Source organism: Coenobita brevimanus, chromosome 64 (assembly GCF_032717465.1).
Source record: "Coenobita brevimanus isolate Jiangsu-jjx chromosome 64, ASM3271746v2, whole genome shotgun sequence".
NCBI lineage: Eukaryota > Metazoa > Arthropoda > Malacostraca > Decapoda > Coenobitidae > Coenobita > Coenobita brevimanus.
This window is the reverse complement of record NC_137017.1, coordinates 14,372,014-14,392,435: the sequence shown is the minus strand read 5'-3', so window position 1 is coordinate 14,392,435 and position 20,422 is coordinate 14,372,014. Positions and strand designations below refer to the sequence as shown.

The 20,422-nt window shown below is 41.1% G+C and overlaps 1 protein-coding gene across 1 annotated transcript in view; it reads left to right on the top strand.

The window, feature by feature from the left end:
- Window positions 1-20,422, top strand: part of LOC145404649 (uncharacterized) — a 392,001-nt gene that overhangs the window by 357,368 nt on the left and 14,211 nt on the right. The window contains exon 16 of the mRNA XM_080276173.1: window positions 3,087-3,558. Within this exon, the coding sequence (XP_080132299.1) occupies window positions 3,087-3,558 (472 nt within the window). The remainder of the gene's footprint in view (window positions 1-3,086; window positions 3,559-20,422) is intronic.

Sequence of the window (20,422 nt, the reverse complement as noted above, 5' to 3'; positions counted from 1 at the left end):
GAGTGTATGTGAATGAGGTGGAGGGGGGGAGAGGGTGGGGGAGGCTGAGGATGAGGTGGAGGGGGGAAGAGGGTGGGGGAGGCTGAGGATGAGGTGGAGGGATGGAGTGGAGAGGTATATGAGAGAGGGGAGTGTTAGCTGGGAGCAGGGCAATGAAATGGCATTGGACAGGGTGACATGGAGGCGATTTGTTTGTGGCCACTGCTTGCAGGGTTGAGGTGTCTGGCAGTAGATAGAATGATAGTATTATCGCCCATCCTATCCACCTAAGGTGCTTGACCGTAGTGAGCAAATGGACAACAAGAGACTCACTAGCAGAGTAAATGAGAATTTGGTGGATGGGAGATAAAGGGGAGGGAGACAAGGAACAAAACAGAAAGATATGGTGCAAGAGTATGTAAGGGAAGGTGGTGTGTCATAGGAAGAGAGGTCGTTACTAAGTAGGGACAGAAACATCTGGAGGATCTTTAAAATACTCCCTAGAGTATGTGGCATTAATTAGTAGGTACACTGGGAGGATTGTTTGATAGTTAATATTTTATGATGGTTCTGAAGCAGAGAAGAGTGATAGCCACATCTTGATCTGGCTGGTGAATTTCTCTTACTTTAGTTTTTCAGATGAAATTTTGGAGGTTCATGAAATATGTAGATTAAATGTTTTAGGTGTCTGTGGTGGTCATATATTTATGTATACAATATTATTATTTCCTATTTTCTTTCCTCTTCCTGCTGGGCGGGTGACTTTACAGTACTCGTCAGAAGTATGGAGCGCCCTGCGTCCCTCCTACGAAACAAACCTTTCAACATTGAAAAAACATATAAATAATGCATTTTATTTACCTTTAGTGCTTCATAGGGTATCCTTTACGCTTCTTCATGGACCTGAGACTTCTTGGAAGCAAAAGGGCGAGGCTCCTGAGGTGCTGGAGGGGTATTTTCTCCCAGGAGTCACGAATGGCGGCTTCCAGCACAGGCAGAGAGCTCACGTCTTTCCCTTGGAGACTCTTCTTTATGAGGTACCAGAGATTTTCAATCGGGTTGAGGTCTGGGCTATTTCCTGGCCAGTCTTTCATGAATGATACCTCAGTCACGAAGCCAATTGGTGACCGATTTGGCCTTGTGAGCAGGTGCACCGTCCTGCTGAAACACTCGTGCACCTGTTAGCTCGAAGGACTCTGGTAATGATCACACAGATACTCCAGGTAAACATCCTGATTCACTCTGATGTTCTTGGGAAGCACAACAAGCTTCCCCAAACCTTGACCAGAAAAACAAGCCCATACCATGAGTGAATCAGGATGTTTAACTGTGCTTTCTACATACTGTGGGTCAAGTGGGTCACTACCTTTGCGTCGGTACACACGTGCTCCTCTGTTACAGGTGACACTAAACGTTGCCTCATCAGACCACAACACTGACAACCATTGCTCCTCACCCCAGTTAAGATATTTATTACCAAAGGCAAGCCTACGAAGTCGCTGGTTTTTTGTGAGAAGAGGCTTCTTCACAGGCCTGTGACTTGTGTAACCAAGTTCATGGACCCTACAAGACACTGTTCTCACAGACACCTCACCAAACACTTCCGGGTTGCTCTCCTTTATTTTCCTTGCACTCACACGAGGATTAAACACCACTGCACGTTTTAAAACATTAACAGACCTTGGGGAAGTTTTCCTAGGCCTACCAGACCGCGGTTTCTTTGTGGGAACTTCACCACTGTTTTCCACTCGAAACCGCGCGCACCAACGATGCACTGTCGATTGTGCCACACCAACCAATTCACTAATTTCCTTTATCTGGTGGCCTGCCTCCTTTAGAGCAATGATCTGGGATATGATTTCACTCGATAGTTCACGGGTAGGTGCCATAACAAAGTGGTGAAAGCCAAAACACTGCGGGACACTCGGTAAAAAATGGCACAATAAGAGAGGGAGATGCGGCGGAGTTCCTCTCTCACAGGCAGCCTGTGGGCAACTGAGGTGGGAACCAACCAGTGCGTCGGAAGACCTCAGGGTACCGTGATGTCATGCTAGCGCCGCAAACTTGTGGCTCAATTTTTACCCCCCAGAAAAGGGTGATTCTTTTTTGGCCATAAGTATTGCGTCGGGTGGTTTAGTGGGTACTTAAGGTGCTTCAATCAGATTGAGCCAATGCAGGTTTATGTTCAAGGGGTGGTTGGGGTTTATTGCTCATGTAATGCCACTCAGGGATGAGTGAGGCTGGTCACTTTCGTCTTAAATGTCAGGACCAACTTGCCAAGCCTTAGGCTCTTACGCTTCTCGTGGGGCAACATAGGAGTGGATGATGAACTGGTGGGTGAATGCTGTATTATTGTGAAGGAGAGTGTTGGGTGGCAGAATGAGACTGCAGACATAGATAGCAGTGAGGATATGTTTTCAAGTCCTGCATACAGCAGTTGTAAATGTGAAACGTAGTTTGGTGCGCCTGTTAACTGGGTGGTGAGATGTAAATTCAGCATACATCCAGGAACCAAGTCCACATGAGATGCTGCCTGCCACAAGAGAACAATAGTTCATTGAACAGGAGGCTCTGCAAAGGCAATTGCTTGCCTGCAGTTGACGAATCTGCTTGACTAGGCAGACGGGGATTACTCAACAACAATAGCATGTTAATTTGTATTGGTGGAGAGTGATGTAACATATAGTTATAAGGATTAGATGGATTTTGTGCTGAGACAGTGAACCATGATGAAATAGAAGTTTATCTCTAGTGGGGATGACATCATGTTCTACCCCCCACCCCCACCCTTCACATCCATAGTATATCCTATATTGTCGACTTGGACAAGACAGTCCTTTTGAGTTAATGTTCTTTCAGAACTTGAATCATGAAACCTTGTCACTATGTTGTGAATGCTGATAATGCCACATGATTTTTTTTTTTCTACATCTTTTTTAAGAGGCATTATTAAATTTTATATTCATTATTCATAGTCTGTTCAGAGTACCAGATAAAGTCCTCGCATTTATATATATCATTCGTAGTCTGTTAAGGAGTACCAAAAATGATTTCAGGTAATGTAAGGTTAGAAGGATGTGTTTTTATTTTACTCAATTTTATTTCAGTTGAGTAACCAGCATCCCCCAGAGCAGCCCCAGAATTCTATGGATAGAGTTAAATTACCCTCTGCCAAACTTGTGCCATCTCTTGCCCAGCCTTCTTCTGAACCAAGCCACCAATCTCGACCTGGATCAAGGACAATCCTTCATCCCTTCAGGCAGTCTAACCAGCAGGGCCGCTCCACCCAACCTCAGACTGCTAGACACACAGACCAGCCTTCCCAGCTGGCACCAAACACAGGCCTTCCCAACAGCACTCAGGAATCTATGGGCAAGCCAGGTCCTGGTGGTGTGAGCAGCTTGAGCAACATCTTGAAAGGGATGGATACTTCAACAAAAGAGAAAGATAAGGGATCACAAATGGTAACTATACGGAGAGTGATGGATCCCAACAACGCAGAGCCCACTGTAACAATAACACTTAAAGGGGACCAGCCCGAGAAAGACAAAGTTCTCTTCAAATTGGTTAATGGACAAGGTCAGTTTTTCATAGGATGGTTAGTATTAATTCATGATTTTGTAATTTATTGTTTATGTATAAAATATACAACATCGTACCATTTACAGAGGCTCCAACATGCTTGCATGCATTGAACTTGGTCACCTAATGGTGGCACTCAATGCTGCTTAATCTCTGGCAGCCTCCCTATGTAGTCCCATATCCCTGAGGTCACATTGACATTATCCCAGGTCATTTTAGATCTGCCTCTCACAACCATACTCCTGACATTCTTACTTCTCACTTTCTGCACCCAGCTGTCATCCTCCATCTACTCCACATGCCCAGACCACCTCAATCTGCTCATCTTCATCACAGCACAAATACATTCCAGTCCCATCCTTCCTCTTAACTCATCAATTGTAAACCTAGCTTCCCCAGGTCACACATTCAGGGACACAGTACACATCCATCTGACCATTGTCATATCTGTGCATTTGGGCTTGTGAATACCCTCTTCCTTTACTTGCCAGGTCTTGCTAATGTACACCATTACACTCCTTACACATGCCGTATGCAAAGATCCCATTGCACAGAGGGAGAACCCTCTCAGTGTTAGGAAGGGCAACAGTTCCCTGAACTTCCTCCAGGCACTCTATACCCTTGCCACAGAGCTAGCTCCAGCCCCACCTCCAGCGTATAACATGTCCCCCAAATCACAGAACTTTTTCACATACTCAAGAGACTGACCAGGAAGATCAATCCCTTCACGCCTGACAATCTCCTGTCTGCTCTTCCCGACATACTGCGCACATGAAATCAGCATTAATTTGCAGTCTACCTTTAATACAACTACAACATCTCTTATGTACCCACTTATCACAAATACAGCTCAACGTGGAGGTACTTCCCACGCCCTTGTGGCGAACTGCACATAAACACTCTCCCTCTGTTTTGATAGTACAGCCACCTGCCCTAGATATGATCACATTTGTTTTATCCATATCTACTCTCAAACCCTTGTGTACCATTCTGTCTCTCCATTTCCTAAATATTTCCTCTGCCTCCTTTTCATTATCTGCAGTCAGCCCCAAGGCACCAGCATACAACATCTCCTATGGGATTCCATTTCTGAATTCATGTGAGAGTGCTTCAAGCAACATGACAAACATGACCCCTGATGCACACCAACGTTCATGGAAAGCACGTCATTCAAATTTCCATTCACTCTCACCTGGGTGTGAGCTCCCACAGACATAGCCATAACCACTCTAACCAGCCACTCAGTGCTTATGTTTATTGCTTTCTGCTGAAACATAATGTAGTTTTATACCTGTCCCTTTAACTTATGTAGACGTACAGTGGTGATGCTTGTAGATTACAGTAGAACCTCACTATATCGGACTGATTGGGGCACAAGCCAGTCCGAAAAAAGCGAAAGTCTGATAAAAGCGACATCTGGACTCCTCCCTGGACTTCCTTCTCCTTATGCAAAGAGAAGCGCTTGTCATTCATGCATTTATTCTACAGTCTCTCTCTCTCTCTCTCTCTCTCTCTCTCTCTCTCTCTCTCTCACTGGGCACTTCCATTTTACTTCACATCTTTTTTGTCTTCCTTGTCACTTTCATCTTCACCTTCCCATTCATTTAGCCTTGGTTTTCAGTTCACTTTGACATTCACATTCTCTTTCATATTCAGTTCCTTTGCTCACTTTCACCATCTTCACACTTACTTTCACTATCACTCATTTTGAATATCCATTTCACCTTCAGTTCCAATACTACTTTCATGTTTACCTTTAGAATTACTTTCACTCACCCTCCCTTTTACTTTCACATTCCCCTTCGCCTTCACTCACCTTCACTCTCATTTTCACCTCTCTACCTTCACCTTCACTTCTGCATTCACCTTCACTTTCACCTTCACTTTCATTTTCACCTCTTTCACCTTCACCTTTGCTTTCGCTTTCACTTTCACCTTCACTTTTACATTCATTTTCACCTTCACTCATTTTAACCATCACTCACATTCACCTTCACTTTCACCTTCATTTTCACCCACACTTTCACCTTCACTTTCACTTTTGATTTCACTTTCACAATCACTTTCACCTTCCACCTTCACTTTCACTTTTTACTTCATTTTCACCTTCATCTTCACCATTTTCACATTCACTTTCACCTTCACACTACCTTTACTGACCTTCATTTATAAATTCACTTTTGCCTCTCTCTCTCCTGAAGAGAGAGAGAGAGGGGGGGGACCAATGTTATGCCTATTTCCCTCATTTGTTTATGGGAAAGGGGACACCACTTGTCATTCCTGTATTTATTCCCTCTCTCTCTCTCTCTCTCTCTCTGTTGACTGACATTCACATTCACTTCCATGCTCTTTCACCTTCACCTTTACACTCATTTTCACAATTACTTTAATTTTCATTTTCAATTTCACCTTCACCTTCACCTCTCTCTCTCTCTCTCTCTCTCTCTCTCTCTCTCTCCCATCTGGGGGAGGAAGAGAAGAATTGGAGGAGGAGAGAGGGAGGAGGGACCGATGTTATGGTATCTCCTCCGTTTGTCTGTTTATTCATTATTCCAAGAGGCGGACTGCTTCTGGCTTTATCAGACTTTTTCTGATGCATAAGAAATTTGTCCAGTTGGCTCCTCGAGTCCAATAAAAGCGAATTCTGCTATATTGAAGTCCGTTATAACGAGGTTATACTGTATTTTCTTTCAAGATGTTCTTGTTAATGTTGGTTCAGAGGCTTTAACTTTTGATTACCTAAACCTAGTAAAAGAAAAAGCACATTCTGAAGTCTATATAAATGATCAGCAGATAATGTGCATCAGACAGGAGCTTAGTATAGAAAGTCAAGTATGGTACAGTAATTCCTCATTATCACCTGCCTATAGAAGGCAGAGTGATAATGTTTTTGTCTGCATCTGTGTATTTACCTAATTGTATATACCTAATTGTGATATACAGGAAATGAGCTACGCTCGTGGGGTCCCATCTCTGTTTCTCAATAAGTCGAATTTAGTTCACTGTCCACTCACTCGATGTAGTGCTACTCTCGGATGTCTGCCCTGTCCTCTCCTCCATCCTTCTTTCCCTCCTTCTTCTGTCTTTCTTTCCTTCATTCCTTCCTTGTCTTTCTGCCTGCTGGTGACTTTACACTCCCTGTTCTGTCTTTCATTCCTTCATTCTTTCCTCTTCCTTCTGCCTGTGGGTGACTCTACACTGAGTGACAAGCCAAATGGTTTCCTGTACACCAGGAAACCATTTACTACGCTGGGTGGTAACCATATAACCAAATTCTGGTGCCTAGTGATTTAGTGGGTAATTATTGTGCTCCAATCGGATTGAGCCGGTGATGGTTTATATCAAAGGGGTGGTTGGGGTTTATTGCTCACGTAATACCACTCAGGGATAAGTGAGGCTGGTCACTCTAATCTTAAATGTCAGGACCAACTGCCTTGCCCCAGGCTCCTACACTCCTCATGGGGCAATGTGGGATTGGATGATGGATGGATGGATAGCCTTAAACTCGTTTAAGTTTTTAGACTGGACGATCTCTTTGTCCAGGCTATTCCACAGGTCTATACATCTACAAGGAAAATTATATTTCTTGATATCCTTCAAGCAGCATGGCTCCTTCAGTTTCATTCCGTGTCTTCTTGTTGCTCTCTTATCCCATGAAAACAGATCTTCCTTGTCAATTTTATCTACTCCCATCATGGTCCTGAACACTGCATTCATGTCGCCTCTCTTCTTCTTTCTTCTAGGGAAGGCAAATCCAGCTTTTCCAACCTCTCTCTATACAACAGATCTGCCAGACTGGGGGCCATCTTTGTTGCTGTTCTTTGTATTCTCTCAATCGTGTTTATATCTTTGTTTTTGTGTGGGGACCACACTACTGCTGCATATTCTAACCTGGGGCGAATCATGGCCACTATCAATTTTTTCATCATCTCCTCATCCATATAATTAAAAGCAACTCTTATATTAGTCAGGAGTTTATACGTCTCTCTAACTGCCTTGTTAATGTGTTTTTCAGGTGACAAACTGTCCTGGACCAGCACTCCCAAATCTTTCTCTTCTCTCGCTTTTTTGATTGGTCCATTACCCATCAAATAATTCAATGATGGCCTCTTGGTACTTTTACCAATTTCCAATATTTTACATTTCTTTGCATTAAATTTTCATTTCCCACATCCGGCTCCAATCGTGTATCCTATCCAGATCCTCCTGCAGCATTTTACAATCCCCCTCAACCTCTACCTTACTCAAGACTTTGCATCATCAGCAAACAGACTTGCATAACTGTTCACTCCATCTACCATATCATTTACATAAATCAGGAACATTACTGGCGCCAACACTGAGCCCTGTGGGACTCCACTTGTTACTTCCCTCCATCCAGACATCCTGTCCGTTATTACTGTCCTCATTTGTCTGTCTCTCAAAAAGTCTCTCATCCATTCCAGGAGGTTCCCCTTCAGTCCTCCTGTATGCTCTAGTTTCCACATTAGTCTCTTACGAGATACCTTGTCGAAGGCCTTCTCCAAATCTAAATACACACAATCCACCCAACCATCTCTCTCCTGTAGCACATCAATCATTCTTCAGTAAAAACTCAACAAGTTGGAAACACATGACCTTCCACTTCTAAATCCAAACTGACTTTCAGCCAAAATATTCATCTCCTCCAGATATTTTATCCATCTATCTTTCAGAATTCTCGCGCACAATTTTGCGACCATGCTGGTTAGGGACACTGGTCTATAATTAAGGGGTTCTACCCTGTTTCCTCCCTTATAAATTGGTACCACATTTGCCCTCTTCCACTCCTGAGGCACTTTCCACTCTTCCAAAGAACACACAATTAAACCGTGAATCTTATCCACCAGTTGTTTTCTGCATTCCTTCAGTACCCAATTAGAGATTCCATCTGGTCCAGGGTCTTTCCTTACATCTAGAGTTTCCAGTAATTTATACACTTCTTGTACTTCCACTTTTATATCTTTTATCACTACATTTCTAGTCACTCCCTCCTGTTCCACAAACTCACTTTCATTAGTGAAAACTGACTGGAAACGTTTGTTCATTATTTCTGCTTGCATTGCCGCATATTTATAGACCTCTCCTTCTACTTTCAGTTTGGTAATTCCTTCCTTTTGTTTCAGTTTGCCATTGACAGATCTATAAAACAGTTTGGGTTCATCCTTACATTTGTCTATTATACCTTTTTCAAAATTCCTTTCTACCTCTCTACGTATTCTTGTGTAATCATTTCTAGGTCTTTTATATTCTTCCTTTGTTCTGTTGTTACCTCTCTTTCTCCAATTGCTCCATGCCGTGTCTCTCTCATTTTTTGCCGTCATACACCTTCCGTTGAACCACTCCTTTTTTCTGTTTTCTTTCTCCCCTACTCTTGGCACAAATTTTTCAACTCCCGAATTATAGAACACTAGAATAATGTCCCACTTCCTCTGTATCTCTCTTGTTTCTCTGAATTTCCTCCAATCTGCATTTTTTAAAAATTTTCTCAATCCTGTAAAATTTGCTTTCCCAAAGTTGTATCTTCCCTGCCTATAAAGCTCGTCTCTTGGCTCCACATTTCCTGTTATCATCTGGAACTCAGTGACCACATGATCACTTTTTCCAATAGGACACAGATACTCCAATGATTCTAGTACATCAGGTTCTTTGGTAAACAGTAAGTCTAGTCTTGCTGGTGTGTCCTCACCTTGGAACCGTGTTTCTTCTTTGACCCATTGCGTCATCACATTGTTCATTGTTATATTTAATAATGTAATGCCCCACGAATCTTCACTGCCTCCTGAGTCCCATTCCTCCCAGTTCACCTTTTTACAATTGAAGTCATCCATTAAAATTATATTGTTATTTTTCTCAATCATTTTCTGTAAATAACTAGCCATCTCTGACAACATTTCCTGGTATTCATCATCACTCCCTGCACTTGTCTTAGGGGGAACATACATTACTGCTATATCTCTCTTGCTATTCTCTCCAGTTTCTAATTTCATATTTATCACCGGCCCTGCCTTCTCCCATTTCCACGGTATGTACATTTATGTTGTTCTTCACTGCTATCATCACCCCTCCTCCCGTTTTTTCTCTTCTGTCACTTCTCCACAGTTTGTATTTACCATTTCCCATATGAACATCAATATCTTCTCTTAATTTGGTCTCTACAAAGCACATAACATCAGGTTCATGTACCCTCAAAAAATCGTTGATTTCTAGCCTTGCCGATATTAAACCATCAACATTAGTATATGCCACCTTCACATTACTTTTGATGTTTTTTATACTCTCTTTTCTCCTTCTTTCCGCCGGTACCACTTCCTTAATTTCTGATCCATGACTTTCCAATAAAACACTGTCTTCTCTTCCTCCGTTCTCTGTTCGTTTTTTACCTTTGCTTCCTCTACTAATTCCTTTTTTTTAGCTCATTCTTCCTCATTTGCATCTCTCCTTATCCAAACATTTTTGAACCCTTCCTTGTCTGATAATTTCCATGATCTGCTGATAATTTCATTTACTGCTGTCTGAGACTTAAACTTAACCTTCAAAAGCCTTGCCCTTCCTTCCTCACACTTTCCTAACCTAAACACGTCTTCAATCTATTCTTGAACTTCGTTGTTTTCCTTCATGACTACTGATATTACTTCTTTAACTTTACTCGGTTCATCTCCTTCTCTTTCTGATCTTACTGTCATATGTTTTTCTTTAACTCCTGAATTTATTACATATTTTTTCTTATCTGCTACATCCCTAACTAAAGATTCTCTACTTCTCAGCACCCTAACCACTTTCCTCTCCTCCTTTGTTGTTCTATAACCTCTTTCAAATTTACATTTCCCTCTTCCTGCATTTTCTTCCACCCCTTATGTTGCTCCTTGATTTCTTTAATATGCTCATCCTGTATTTTTTATTTGGATTTGTATTCATCTAGTTTGTTTTTCATCCTGTCTCTCTCTTCTTCCAACCTCTTATTCTCCCTCTTGAGCTGTTTTATTTCATTTGATGCTGATTCATTACTTACTTTCAATTCTGTGACTTCTCTTTCTTGCTCTACACTGTGTGTGCAAACTTTTCCCAATCTACTGCGTAAAGCTATGATCTCTCTCTCCTGCTCTTGGGTTCGTTCCTGTATCTCTCTAATTACTATCCATACCTTTTTTATTTCCTGGACATTCCTCTCTGCTGTTTTCTCTACTCCAGCTACTCTTGTTTGGTTCGACATAGTACTTGCATTTCCCACATCGTCTTTGGAGAAGCCCTCGTATTCCTTTTCGCTATATGTAAACAAAGCTCCGTGTGTGTGTGTGTGTGTTCCCATTATATCTCATGAATGGCTTGAGCTATTAACATGAAACCTTCAGTGTATCAAGGTATGTTCAAAATCTTGTCCAAGTTTGAAAATGGATTCTCGGGGTCAAGGTCAGCAAAATGGCTGCCAAAGGTCAACAAGTTTTTATCGCCCGCCTATAGCACCATTGTATCTCATGAACAGCTTGAGCTTTCAACAAGAAACCTTCAGGGTATCAAGATATGACCCAAATCATGGCCGACTTCAAAAATGGACACTCGGGGTCAAGGTCAAGGTCACCAAAATGGCTGCTACTTTTTATCACCCCCGTTTAACACCATTATATCTCATGAACAGCTTGAGCTATCAACATGAAACCTTCAGGGTATAAAGATATGGCCAAAATCTTGGACTTGGCCAACAGCATATCCTGGCGGATGATTAGCATTCAGCTCCCGAATGTTTTTCTTTCCTTTAATATGCATTCTTTAAACACATTGAAATGTAGGAACACATTACTTATAACATACCTTTGTTCATAAGCAGTCAGGATGTGTAGTAAAGGGTCTGAGCTCACACAGCTCAGTTTTTTATCTCAGTTGTGTATATCATTATTTTTTCAAGTGCTTAATGAACTTTAACACTTAATTGGTGCTGGAGAAGGATGTCCTCACATTGTGGCACTAATATAACTGCACCTCTGCTTGGTTAAGCAAGTGCCCCAAACTCCCATCCTGTCCCCTGAAAAGAGGATGGTGGACTGCAGGAAAATGTCAAGTTCTGGCTGCACCCCACCGGGTTCATATTCAGATGAGCCTGTGGCCACAGCAGTATAGAGTTCATCAGGCAAACCTATTGAGAAGAGCTGTATGTGGGGAGCTTCCCCACACATGAGAGTTGTACTCCACACAGGGGCAGATAAAACCCCTGTATAGAGTCAACAATTGTGCAGGGGTTAAAAAAGAACGGCGTCGGCTTAGCACACCTAATCTCTTGGAAGCAGATTTTACAAGAGATGTAATATGATCTTTCCAAGATAAGTCCCGAGTAAATGCAACCCCAGGCATGTTCAAGGATGATGCAGGATTAAGCTGAATATTATTAAACATTAGTGGGTATACCTGTGGAAGATTTTGTCGGGTTGATAGGTGTAAGAACTGAGTCTCAAATGCATTAAAAACAACCAGATTATTTTTACCCCAGTCAGAGATACGAGCCAAGTCAGACATTAGGTGTGCCATAGCGTCATCCCTTGTTTGTTGAAGTAATTGCTGAGATGGATGTTGCGGGAACTGAATGGAAAGGTGAAGGGTGGAGTCATCAGCATATGAGTGGATAGGATTGGATGTACAGCTTAGAGGGTCATTGATGAATAAAAGGAAGAGTTGGTGATAGGACAGAGCCCTGAGGAATACTAGTATTGATAGATCTTGGAGAAGAATGATGGCCTTCTACAACAGCAGCTGTAGATCAATCAGAAAGGAAGCTGTAGATGAAGGCACAGATAGAAGGATGGAAACCATAAGAGGGAGTTTGGAAATTAAAGATTTATGCCAGACTCAGTTGAAAGTGTTTGAGATGTCAAATCCAATGGCGAAGCTTTCTCCAAAGTCCTGAAAAGAGGATGACCAGGAGTCTGAAAGGTAGGTGAGATGATCGCCAGTGGATCATCCCTGTTGGAACCCATACTGATGATTAGAAAGAAGGATGTGATAGGAGAGATACTTTAAAATTTTTGTTAATAATAGACTTGAAAACTTATGAGATACAGGATGTTAAAGCAATTGAGCAATAGTTAGAGGGTTGGGAATGGTCACCCTTCTTTGGGACTGGCTGAATGAGAGCAAACTTGCAGCAAAAAAGAAAGTTACAAGTTGATAGACAAAGGCGAAAGTGTTTACATAGGCAGGGTGTAAGCACAGAAGCACAGTTCATGAGGACAACAGGAGGGACCCCATCAAGCTCATATGCCTTGTTAATATTGAGACCAGTGGTAGCAGAAAACACATCAGTTGAAGATATTTTAATGTCAGCCATGAGGAAGTCAGAGGGGGGAAGTGGTGAACATAGCTGAAGTGGTCAGGCAGTCTGGACTGCTTCTTGCTTTATCGGAGTTTTTCCGATATGTAAGGATTTGGTTCGATAGCTCCTCGATACCGATGAAAGCAAATTCCAGTCTATTGAAGTCAGTTATATTGAGGTTTTACTGTAATGAAAACTTATGGATTCCTGTGTGTGTGTGTGTGTGTGTGTGTGTGTGTGTGTGTGTGTGTGTGTGTGTGTGTATTTGCCTAATTGTGATATACAGGAAATGAGCTACACTCGTGGGGTCCCGTCTCTGTTTCTCAATAAGTCAAATTTAGCTTTAAACTCATTTAACTTTTTAGACTGGACGATCTCTTTGACCAGGCTATACCACAGGTCTATACATCTATAAGGAAAACTATATTTATGATATCCTTCAAGCAGCTTGGCTTCATCAATTTCATTCCGTGTCCTCTTGTTACTTTCTTATCCCATAAAAACAGATCTTCTTTGTCAGTTTTCTCTACTCCCATCATGGTCCTGAACACTGCAATCATGTTGCCTCTCTTTCTCCTTTCTTCTAAGGAAGGCAAGTCCAGCTTTTCCAGCCTTTCTCTGTATGACAGATCTGCCAGACTGGGGACCATTTTGATTGCTGTTCTTTGTATTCTCTCAATCTTGTTTATATCTTTCTATTTGTGTGGGGACCACACAACTGCTGCATACTCTAACCTGGGGCAAATCATTGGCCACTATCAATTTCTTCATCATCTCCTCATCCCTATAATGAAAAGCTACTCTTATATTAGTCAGGAGTTTATACGTCTCTCTAACTGTCTTGTTAATGTGTTTTTCAGGTGACAAACTGTCCTGGACCAGCACTCCTAAATCTTTCTCTTCTCTCACTTTCGTGATTGGTTCATTACCCATCAAATTCAGTGATGGCCTCTTTGTACTTTTTCCCATTTCCAAAATTTTATCCTTTTTTGCATTGAATTTCATTTCCCACATCTGGCTCCATTCATGTATCCTATCCAGATCCTCCTGCAGCATTTTACAATCCTCCTCAACCTCTACCTTACTCAAGATCTTTGTATCATCAGCAAACAGACTTGCATAACTGTTCACTCCATCTACCATATCATGTATGTAAATAAGGAACACTACTGGTGCCAACACTGAGCCTTGTGGGACTCCACTTATTACTTCCCTCCATTCAGACATCCTCTCCTTTATTCTTGTCCTCATTTGTCTGTCTCTCAATAAGTCTCGCATCCATTCCAGGAGGTTCCCCTTCAGTCCTCATATATGCGCTAGTTTCCACATTAGTCTCTTATGGGGCACCTTGTCGAAGGCCTTCCCAAAATCTAAATACACACACTCCACCCAACCATCTGTCTCCTGAAGCATATCAATCACTCTTCAGTAAAAACTCAACAAGTTGGAAACACATGACCTTCCACTTGTGAATCCAAACTATCAGCCAAAATATTCATCTTTTCCAGATATTTTACTCATCTATCTTTCAGAATTCTCTCGCACAATTTTGCGACCATGCTGGTTAGAGACACTGGTCTATAATTCAGGGGTTCTGCCCTGTTTCCTCCCTTATAAATTGGTACCACATTTATCCTCCTCCATTCTTAAGGCACTTTCCCCTCTTTCAGAGAACACACAATTAAACTGTGAGTTTTATCCATCAGTTGTTCTCTGCATTCCTTCAGTACCCAATTAGAAATTCCATCAGGTCCTGGGGCTTTCCTTACATCTTGAGTTTCCAGTAATTTATGTACTTCCTGTACTTCCACTTTTATATCTTTTATCACTACATTTCTAGTCACCCCCTCTCCTTCCACAAACTCCTTTTCATTAGTGAAAACTGATTGGAAACATTTGTTCATTATTTTTGCTTGCATTGCCTCATCTTTATAGACCTCTCCTTCTACTTTCAGTTAGGTGATTCCTTCCTTTTGTTTCAGTTTGCCATTAACAAATCTATAAAACAGTTTGGGTTCATCCTTACATTTGTCTATTATACCTTTTTCAAAATTCCTTTCTTCCTCTGTACGTATTCTTGTGTAATCATTTCTAGGTCTTTTATATTCTTCCTTTGTTTTGTTGTTACCTCTCTTTCTCCAATTGTTCCACGCCGTGTCTCTCCCTTTTTTTTTTTTGCTGTCATACACCTTCTATTAAACCCCTCCTTTTTCCCGTTTTCTTTCCCCCTTACTCTTGGCACAAATTTTTCCACTCCCGAATTATAGAGGCCTAGAAAAATAACCCTCGTCCTCTGTATCTCTCTTGCTTCTCTGAATTTTCTCCAATCTGCATTTTCAAAAAATTTTCTCAATCCTGTAAAATTTGCCTTCCCAAAGTTGTATCTTCCCTGCCTATAAAGCTTGTCTCTTGGCTTCACGTTCCCCGTTATCATCTGGAACTCAGTGACCACATGATCATTTTTTCCAATAGGACACAGATACTCCAAGGATTCTGTTACATCAGGTTCCTTGGTAAACAGTAAGTCTAGTCTTGCTGGTGTGTCCTCACCTCGGAACTGTGTCTCTTCTTTGACCCATTGCGTCATCACATTGTTCATTGCTATATTTAATAATATAGTGCCGAACGAATCTTTGCTGCCTTCTGAGTCCCATTCCTCCCAGTTCACCTCTTTACAGTTGAAGTCACCGATTAAAATTATATTGCTGCTTTTCTCATTAATTTTCTGTAAATAACTAGCCATGTCTGACAACATTTCCCGGTATTCAGTATCACTCCTTGCTCATGTCTTAGGGGGAACATACACTACCGCCATATCTCTTTTGTTATTCTCTCCAGTTTCTAATTTCATATTTATCACTTCGACCCTGCCTTCTTCCATTTCCACGGTATCTACATTTATGTTGTTCTTCACCGCTATAATCACTCCTCCTCCCGTTTTTTCTTTTCTGTCTCTTCTCCACAGTTTGTATTTACCATCTCCCATATGAACATCAATATCTCTTAACTTGGTCTCAACAAAGCACATACCATCAGTTTCATGTACCCTCAAAAAATCGTTGATTTCTAGTCTTGCCGATATTAAACCATCAACATTAGTATATGCCACCTTCACAATTTTTTTGATGTTTTCTATACCTTCTTTTCTCCTTCTCTCCTCCGGTACCACTTTCTTAATTTCTGATCCATGACTTTCCAATAAAACACTGTCTCCTCTTCCTCGGTTCTTTGTTTGTGTTTTTTACCTTTGCTTCCTTTACTAACTCTTTTATCTTCTCTTTCTTCCTCATTTGCATCTCTCCATATCCAAACAATTTTGAACCCTTCCTTGTCTGATAATTTCCATGTTCTAATGATAATTTCATTTACTGTTGCCTGGGACTTAAACTTTACCTTCAATGGCATTGCCCCTCCTTCCTCGTACTTCTCTAACCTAAACACCTCTTCAGTTTCTTCTTGAGCTTCGTTGTTTTCCTCCATGACTACTGATATTATTTCTTTAACCTTATTCAGTTCTTCTCTTTCTCTTTCTGATGTTATTGTCATTCATTTTTCTTTAACTCCTGAAATTATTACATATTTTTTTCTTATCTGCTACATCCCTAACTATAGATTCTCTACTTCTCAGTACCCTAACCACTTCCCTTTCTACCTTTTCCTTGCTTTGTTGTTCTATAATCTCTTTCAAATTCGCATTTCCTTCTTCCTGAATTTTCTTCCACCCCTTATGTTGCTCCTTGATTTCTTTAATGTGCTTATCCTGTATTCTTGATTTGGATTCATACTCATCAAGTTTGCTTTTCATCCTGTCTCTTTCTTCTTCCAGCCTCTTAATCTCCCTCTTAAGCTGTTTTATTTCATTTGAGGCAGATTCATTGCTCACTTTTAATTTCGTAACTTCTCTTTCTTGTTCGTCACTGCATGTACAAACTTTTTCCAGTTTATTCTGTAGAATTGTGATCTTGTTTTCCTGCTCTATGGCCTTTTCCTTTAACTCTTTAATTACTGTCCATACCTTTTTTATGTCCTGGACATTCCTCTCCGCTGTTTTCTCTACTTCTGCTACTCTTGTTTGGTTCAACTTCATACAGTACATCCATTTCCCACATCCTCTTCAGTGAAGCCCTTAAATCCTCTCTTGCCAGTCGTAAACAAAGAACCATTGTTTTCCGCCATGATTCAACCATATGGAGACTTTCTATTTCCACTATGTCTTGTCCTTTTTATGACGGAAACTGTGGTTTTCCTTAACTACTGTCCAACGGAACCACCACTCACGCACTCATTTACATAATCACAAACAGGCTGGTCTCCTTTTCGTCGCTGATTTAGCTATTATTTCTCTACGATCCAGGAAGAGCTTCGTCTCTGTTGGCGACCTGTGTTATGATGATATTAGTAGGCAGCTTTTTACCCTCCCGGAAGAGAGCTGAGAGCTCATATAGTCCGATCTATGGGCAAGGCTGTTACCTTCACACTTGCACACACCCATCCCCTTGCTCAAGGAGGACAGTACCCATTCACTTCGTCAGTGGAACTTTATGCAACCTGAGCGGGGCGCGAACCCCCGTCTGCCAGATGGCAGGCGAGAGCGTTACCACTATGCCAGCGAGCGTGTGTGTGTGTGTGTGTGTGTGTGTGTATTTACCTAATTGTGATATACAGGAAATGAGCTTTGCTCATGGGGTCCCATCTCTGTTTCTCAATAATTCAGATTTATCTTTAAACTCGTTTAAGTTTTTAGACTGGACGATCTCTTTGTCCAGGCTATACCACAGGTCTATACATCTATAAGGAAAACTATATTTCTTGATATCTTTCAAGCAGCTTGGCTTCTTCAGTTTCATTCTGTGTCCTCTTGTTACACTCTTATCCCATACAAACAGATCTTCTTTGTCAATTTTATCTGCTCCCATCATGGTCCTAAACACTGCAATCTTGTCGCCTCTTTTTCTCCTTTCCTCTAAAGAAAGCAAATCCAGCTTTTCCACCCCCCTCTCTGTATGACAGATCTGCCAGACTGGGGACCATTTTGGTTGCTGTTCATTGTATTCTCTCAATCTTGTTTATATCTTCCTTTTTGTGTGGGGACCACACTACTGCTGCATATTCTGACCTGGGGCGGATCATGGCCACTATCAATTTTTTCATCATCTCCTCATCCATATAATAAAAAGCTACTCTTGTATTAGTCAGGAGTTTATATATCTCTCTAACTGTCTTATTAATATGATTTTCAGGGGACAAACTGTCCTGGACCAGCACTCCCAAATCTTTCTCTTCTCTCGCTTTTGTGATTGGTTCATTATCCATCAAATAATTCAGTGATGGTCTCTTTGTACTTTTACCCATTTCCAATATTTTACCTTTTTTTGCATTGAATTTCATTTCCCACCCGGCTCCAATTGTGTATCCTATCCAGATCCTCTTGTAGCATTTACAGTCTTACTCAACTTCTCCTCTCCTCAAGATCTTTGCATCATCAGGAAACAGACTTGCGTAACTGTTCACTCCATCAACCATATCATTTACGTAAATCAGGAACATTACTGGCATCAACACTGAGCCCTGTGGGACTTCACTTGTTACTTCCCTCCATCCAGACATCCTGTCCTTTATTACTGTCCTCATTTTTCTGTCTCTCAAGAAATCTCTCATCCACTCCAGGATATTTCCCTTCAGTCCTCCTATATGCTCCAATTTCCACATTAGTCGCCTGTGGGGCACCTTGTCAAAGGCTTTCTCCAGATCTAAATACAGTAATACCTCGATATACGATAACCCTAGATGTGATACCCCGGCTTAACGATGGGGGTAGAAATACCACCATACTCCGCCTAACGATGGCCAAACCCCGGTTTAACAATGTGTTTTGATTTTATTTACCGATTTTGATATTTTAGTCTAAAGTTTGTGTTTAGGTTGATTTATAAACTGTTTTTAGACTTAGATTAATGTGTTTTAGCCATAGGTGGGGTGAACATTGTCATTTTGGGATACAGTTTACTAAGCTTCATTAAATCCAGTCTTATATTTGAAGATTTTCAGATTTTTTTTGTTGGTTTATTGAGTTATTTTCAGGTGTTAGGCTTGGGTTAGCTTCCTTGACAGCTGTTAGGCCATTTAGATTGGCTTTAAACTTGTTTTGGGCTGATTTGGGTAGGTTTTGGGCTTGGTTTGGGGGGAAACCCAAGGCTGGGAAATGCTCCACATTGCATTACATGTTGAAAAGTACCCCGATACACGATACCTTGCCTAACGATGAGAATTTACCCAGTCAGTTACATCGTTAAGCAGGGGTATGCCCGTACACACAGTCCACCCAACTGTCTCTCTCCTCTAGCATGTCAATAGCTATTGAGTAAAAGCTCAACAATTTGGAAACACACGACCTTGCACTTCTGAATGCAAACTGACTTTCAACCAAAATGTTCATCTTCTCCAGATATTTTTTCAATCTGTCTTTCAGGATTCTCTCGCACAGTTTTGCGACTATGCTGGTCAGGGACATTGGTCTGTAATTCTAGCGTTCGTTCTTGTTTCCTCCCCTATAAATTGGTATCACATTGGCCCTCTTCCATTCCTGAGTCACTTTCCCTTCTTGCAGAGAACACAGTTAAACCGTGAATCTTATCCACCAGTTGTTCTCTGCATTCCTTTAGTACCCAGTTAGGGATTCCATCCGGTCCTCGGGCTTTCTTTACATCTTGAGTTTCCAGTAATTTATACACTTCCTGCACTTCTGTTTCTGTGTCCTTTATCACTACATTTCTAGTCACTCCCTTCCCCTCCACAAAATCCCTTTCTTTAGTGAAAACCAATAGGAAACATCTGTTCATTATTTCAGCATGCATTGCCACATCTGTATAGACCTCTCCTTCTACTTTCAGTATGGTGATTCCTTCATTTTGTTTCAATTTGCCATTAACAAATCTATAAAATAATTTGGATTCTTTCATACATTTGTCAGTTATCTCTTTTTCAAAGTTCCTTTCTTCCTCTCTACGTATTCTTGTATAGTATATTCAGTTTTATTTTTTCTTTATTCTTCCCTTGTTCTGTTATTTCCTCGCCTTCTCCAGTTGTTCCATGCCATGCCCCTTTTTTTTTTTTTTTTTTTTTTTTTTTTTTTTTTTTTTAATACTACCATACACCTTCTGTTAAACCAATTCTTTTCCAGTTTCCACTCCCACTTACTCTTTGGAACATATTTTTCCACTCCCGAATTATAGAGGTCCAGAAAGGTATCTCATCCTCTGCATCTCTCATGTTTCTCTGAATTTTCTGCAATCTGCATTTTCAAAAAATTTCCTCAGTCCTGTAAAGTTTGCTTTCCCAAAGTTGTATCCTCTCTGCCTATAATGGCACCATGTTCCCCATTATCATCTGGAACTCAATGACCACATGATTCCTTTTTCCTATAGGACAGATATTTCAAAGATTCAGTTATGTCAGGTTCTTTGGTAAGCAGTAAATCTAGTCTTGCTGGTGTGTCATCACCTCTGAATCTTGTCTCATCTTTGACCCACTGGGTCATTACAT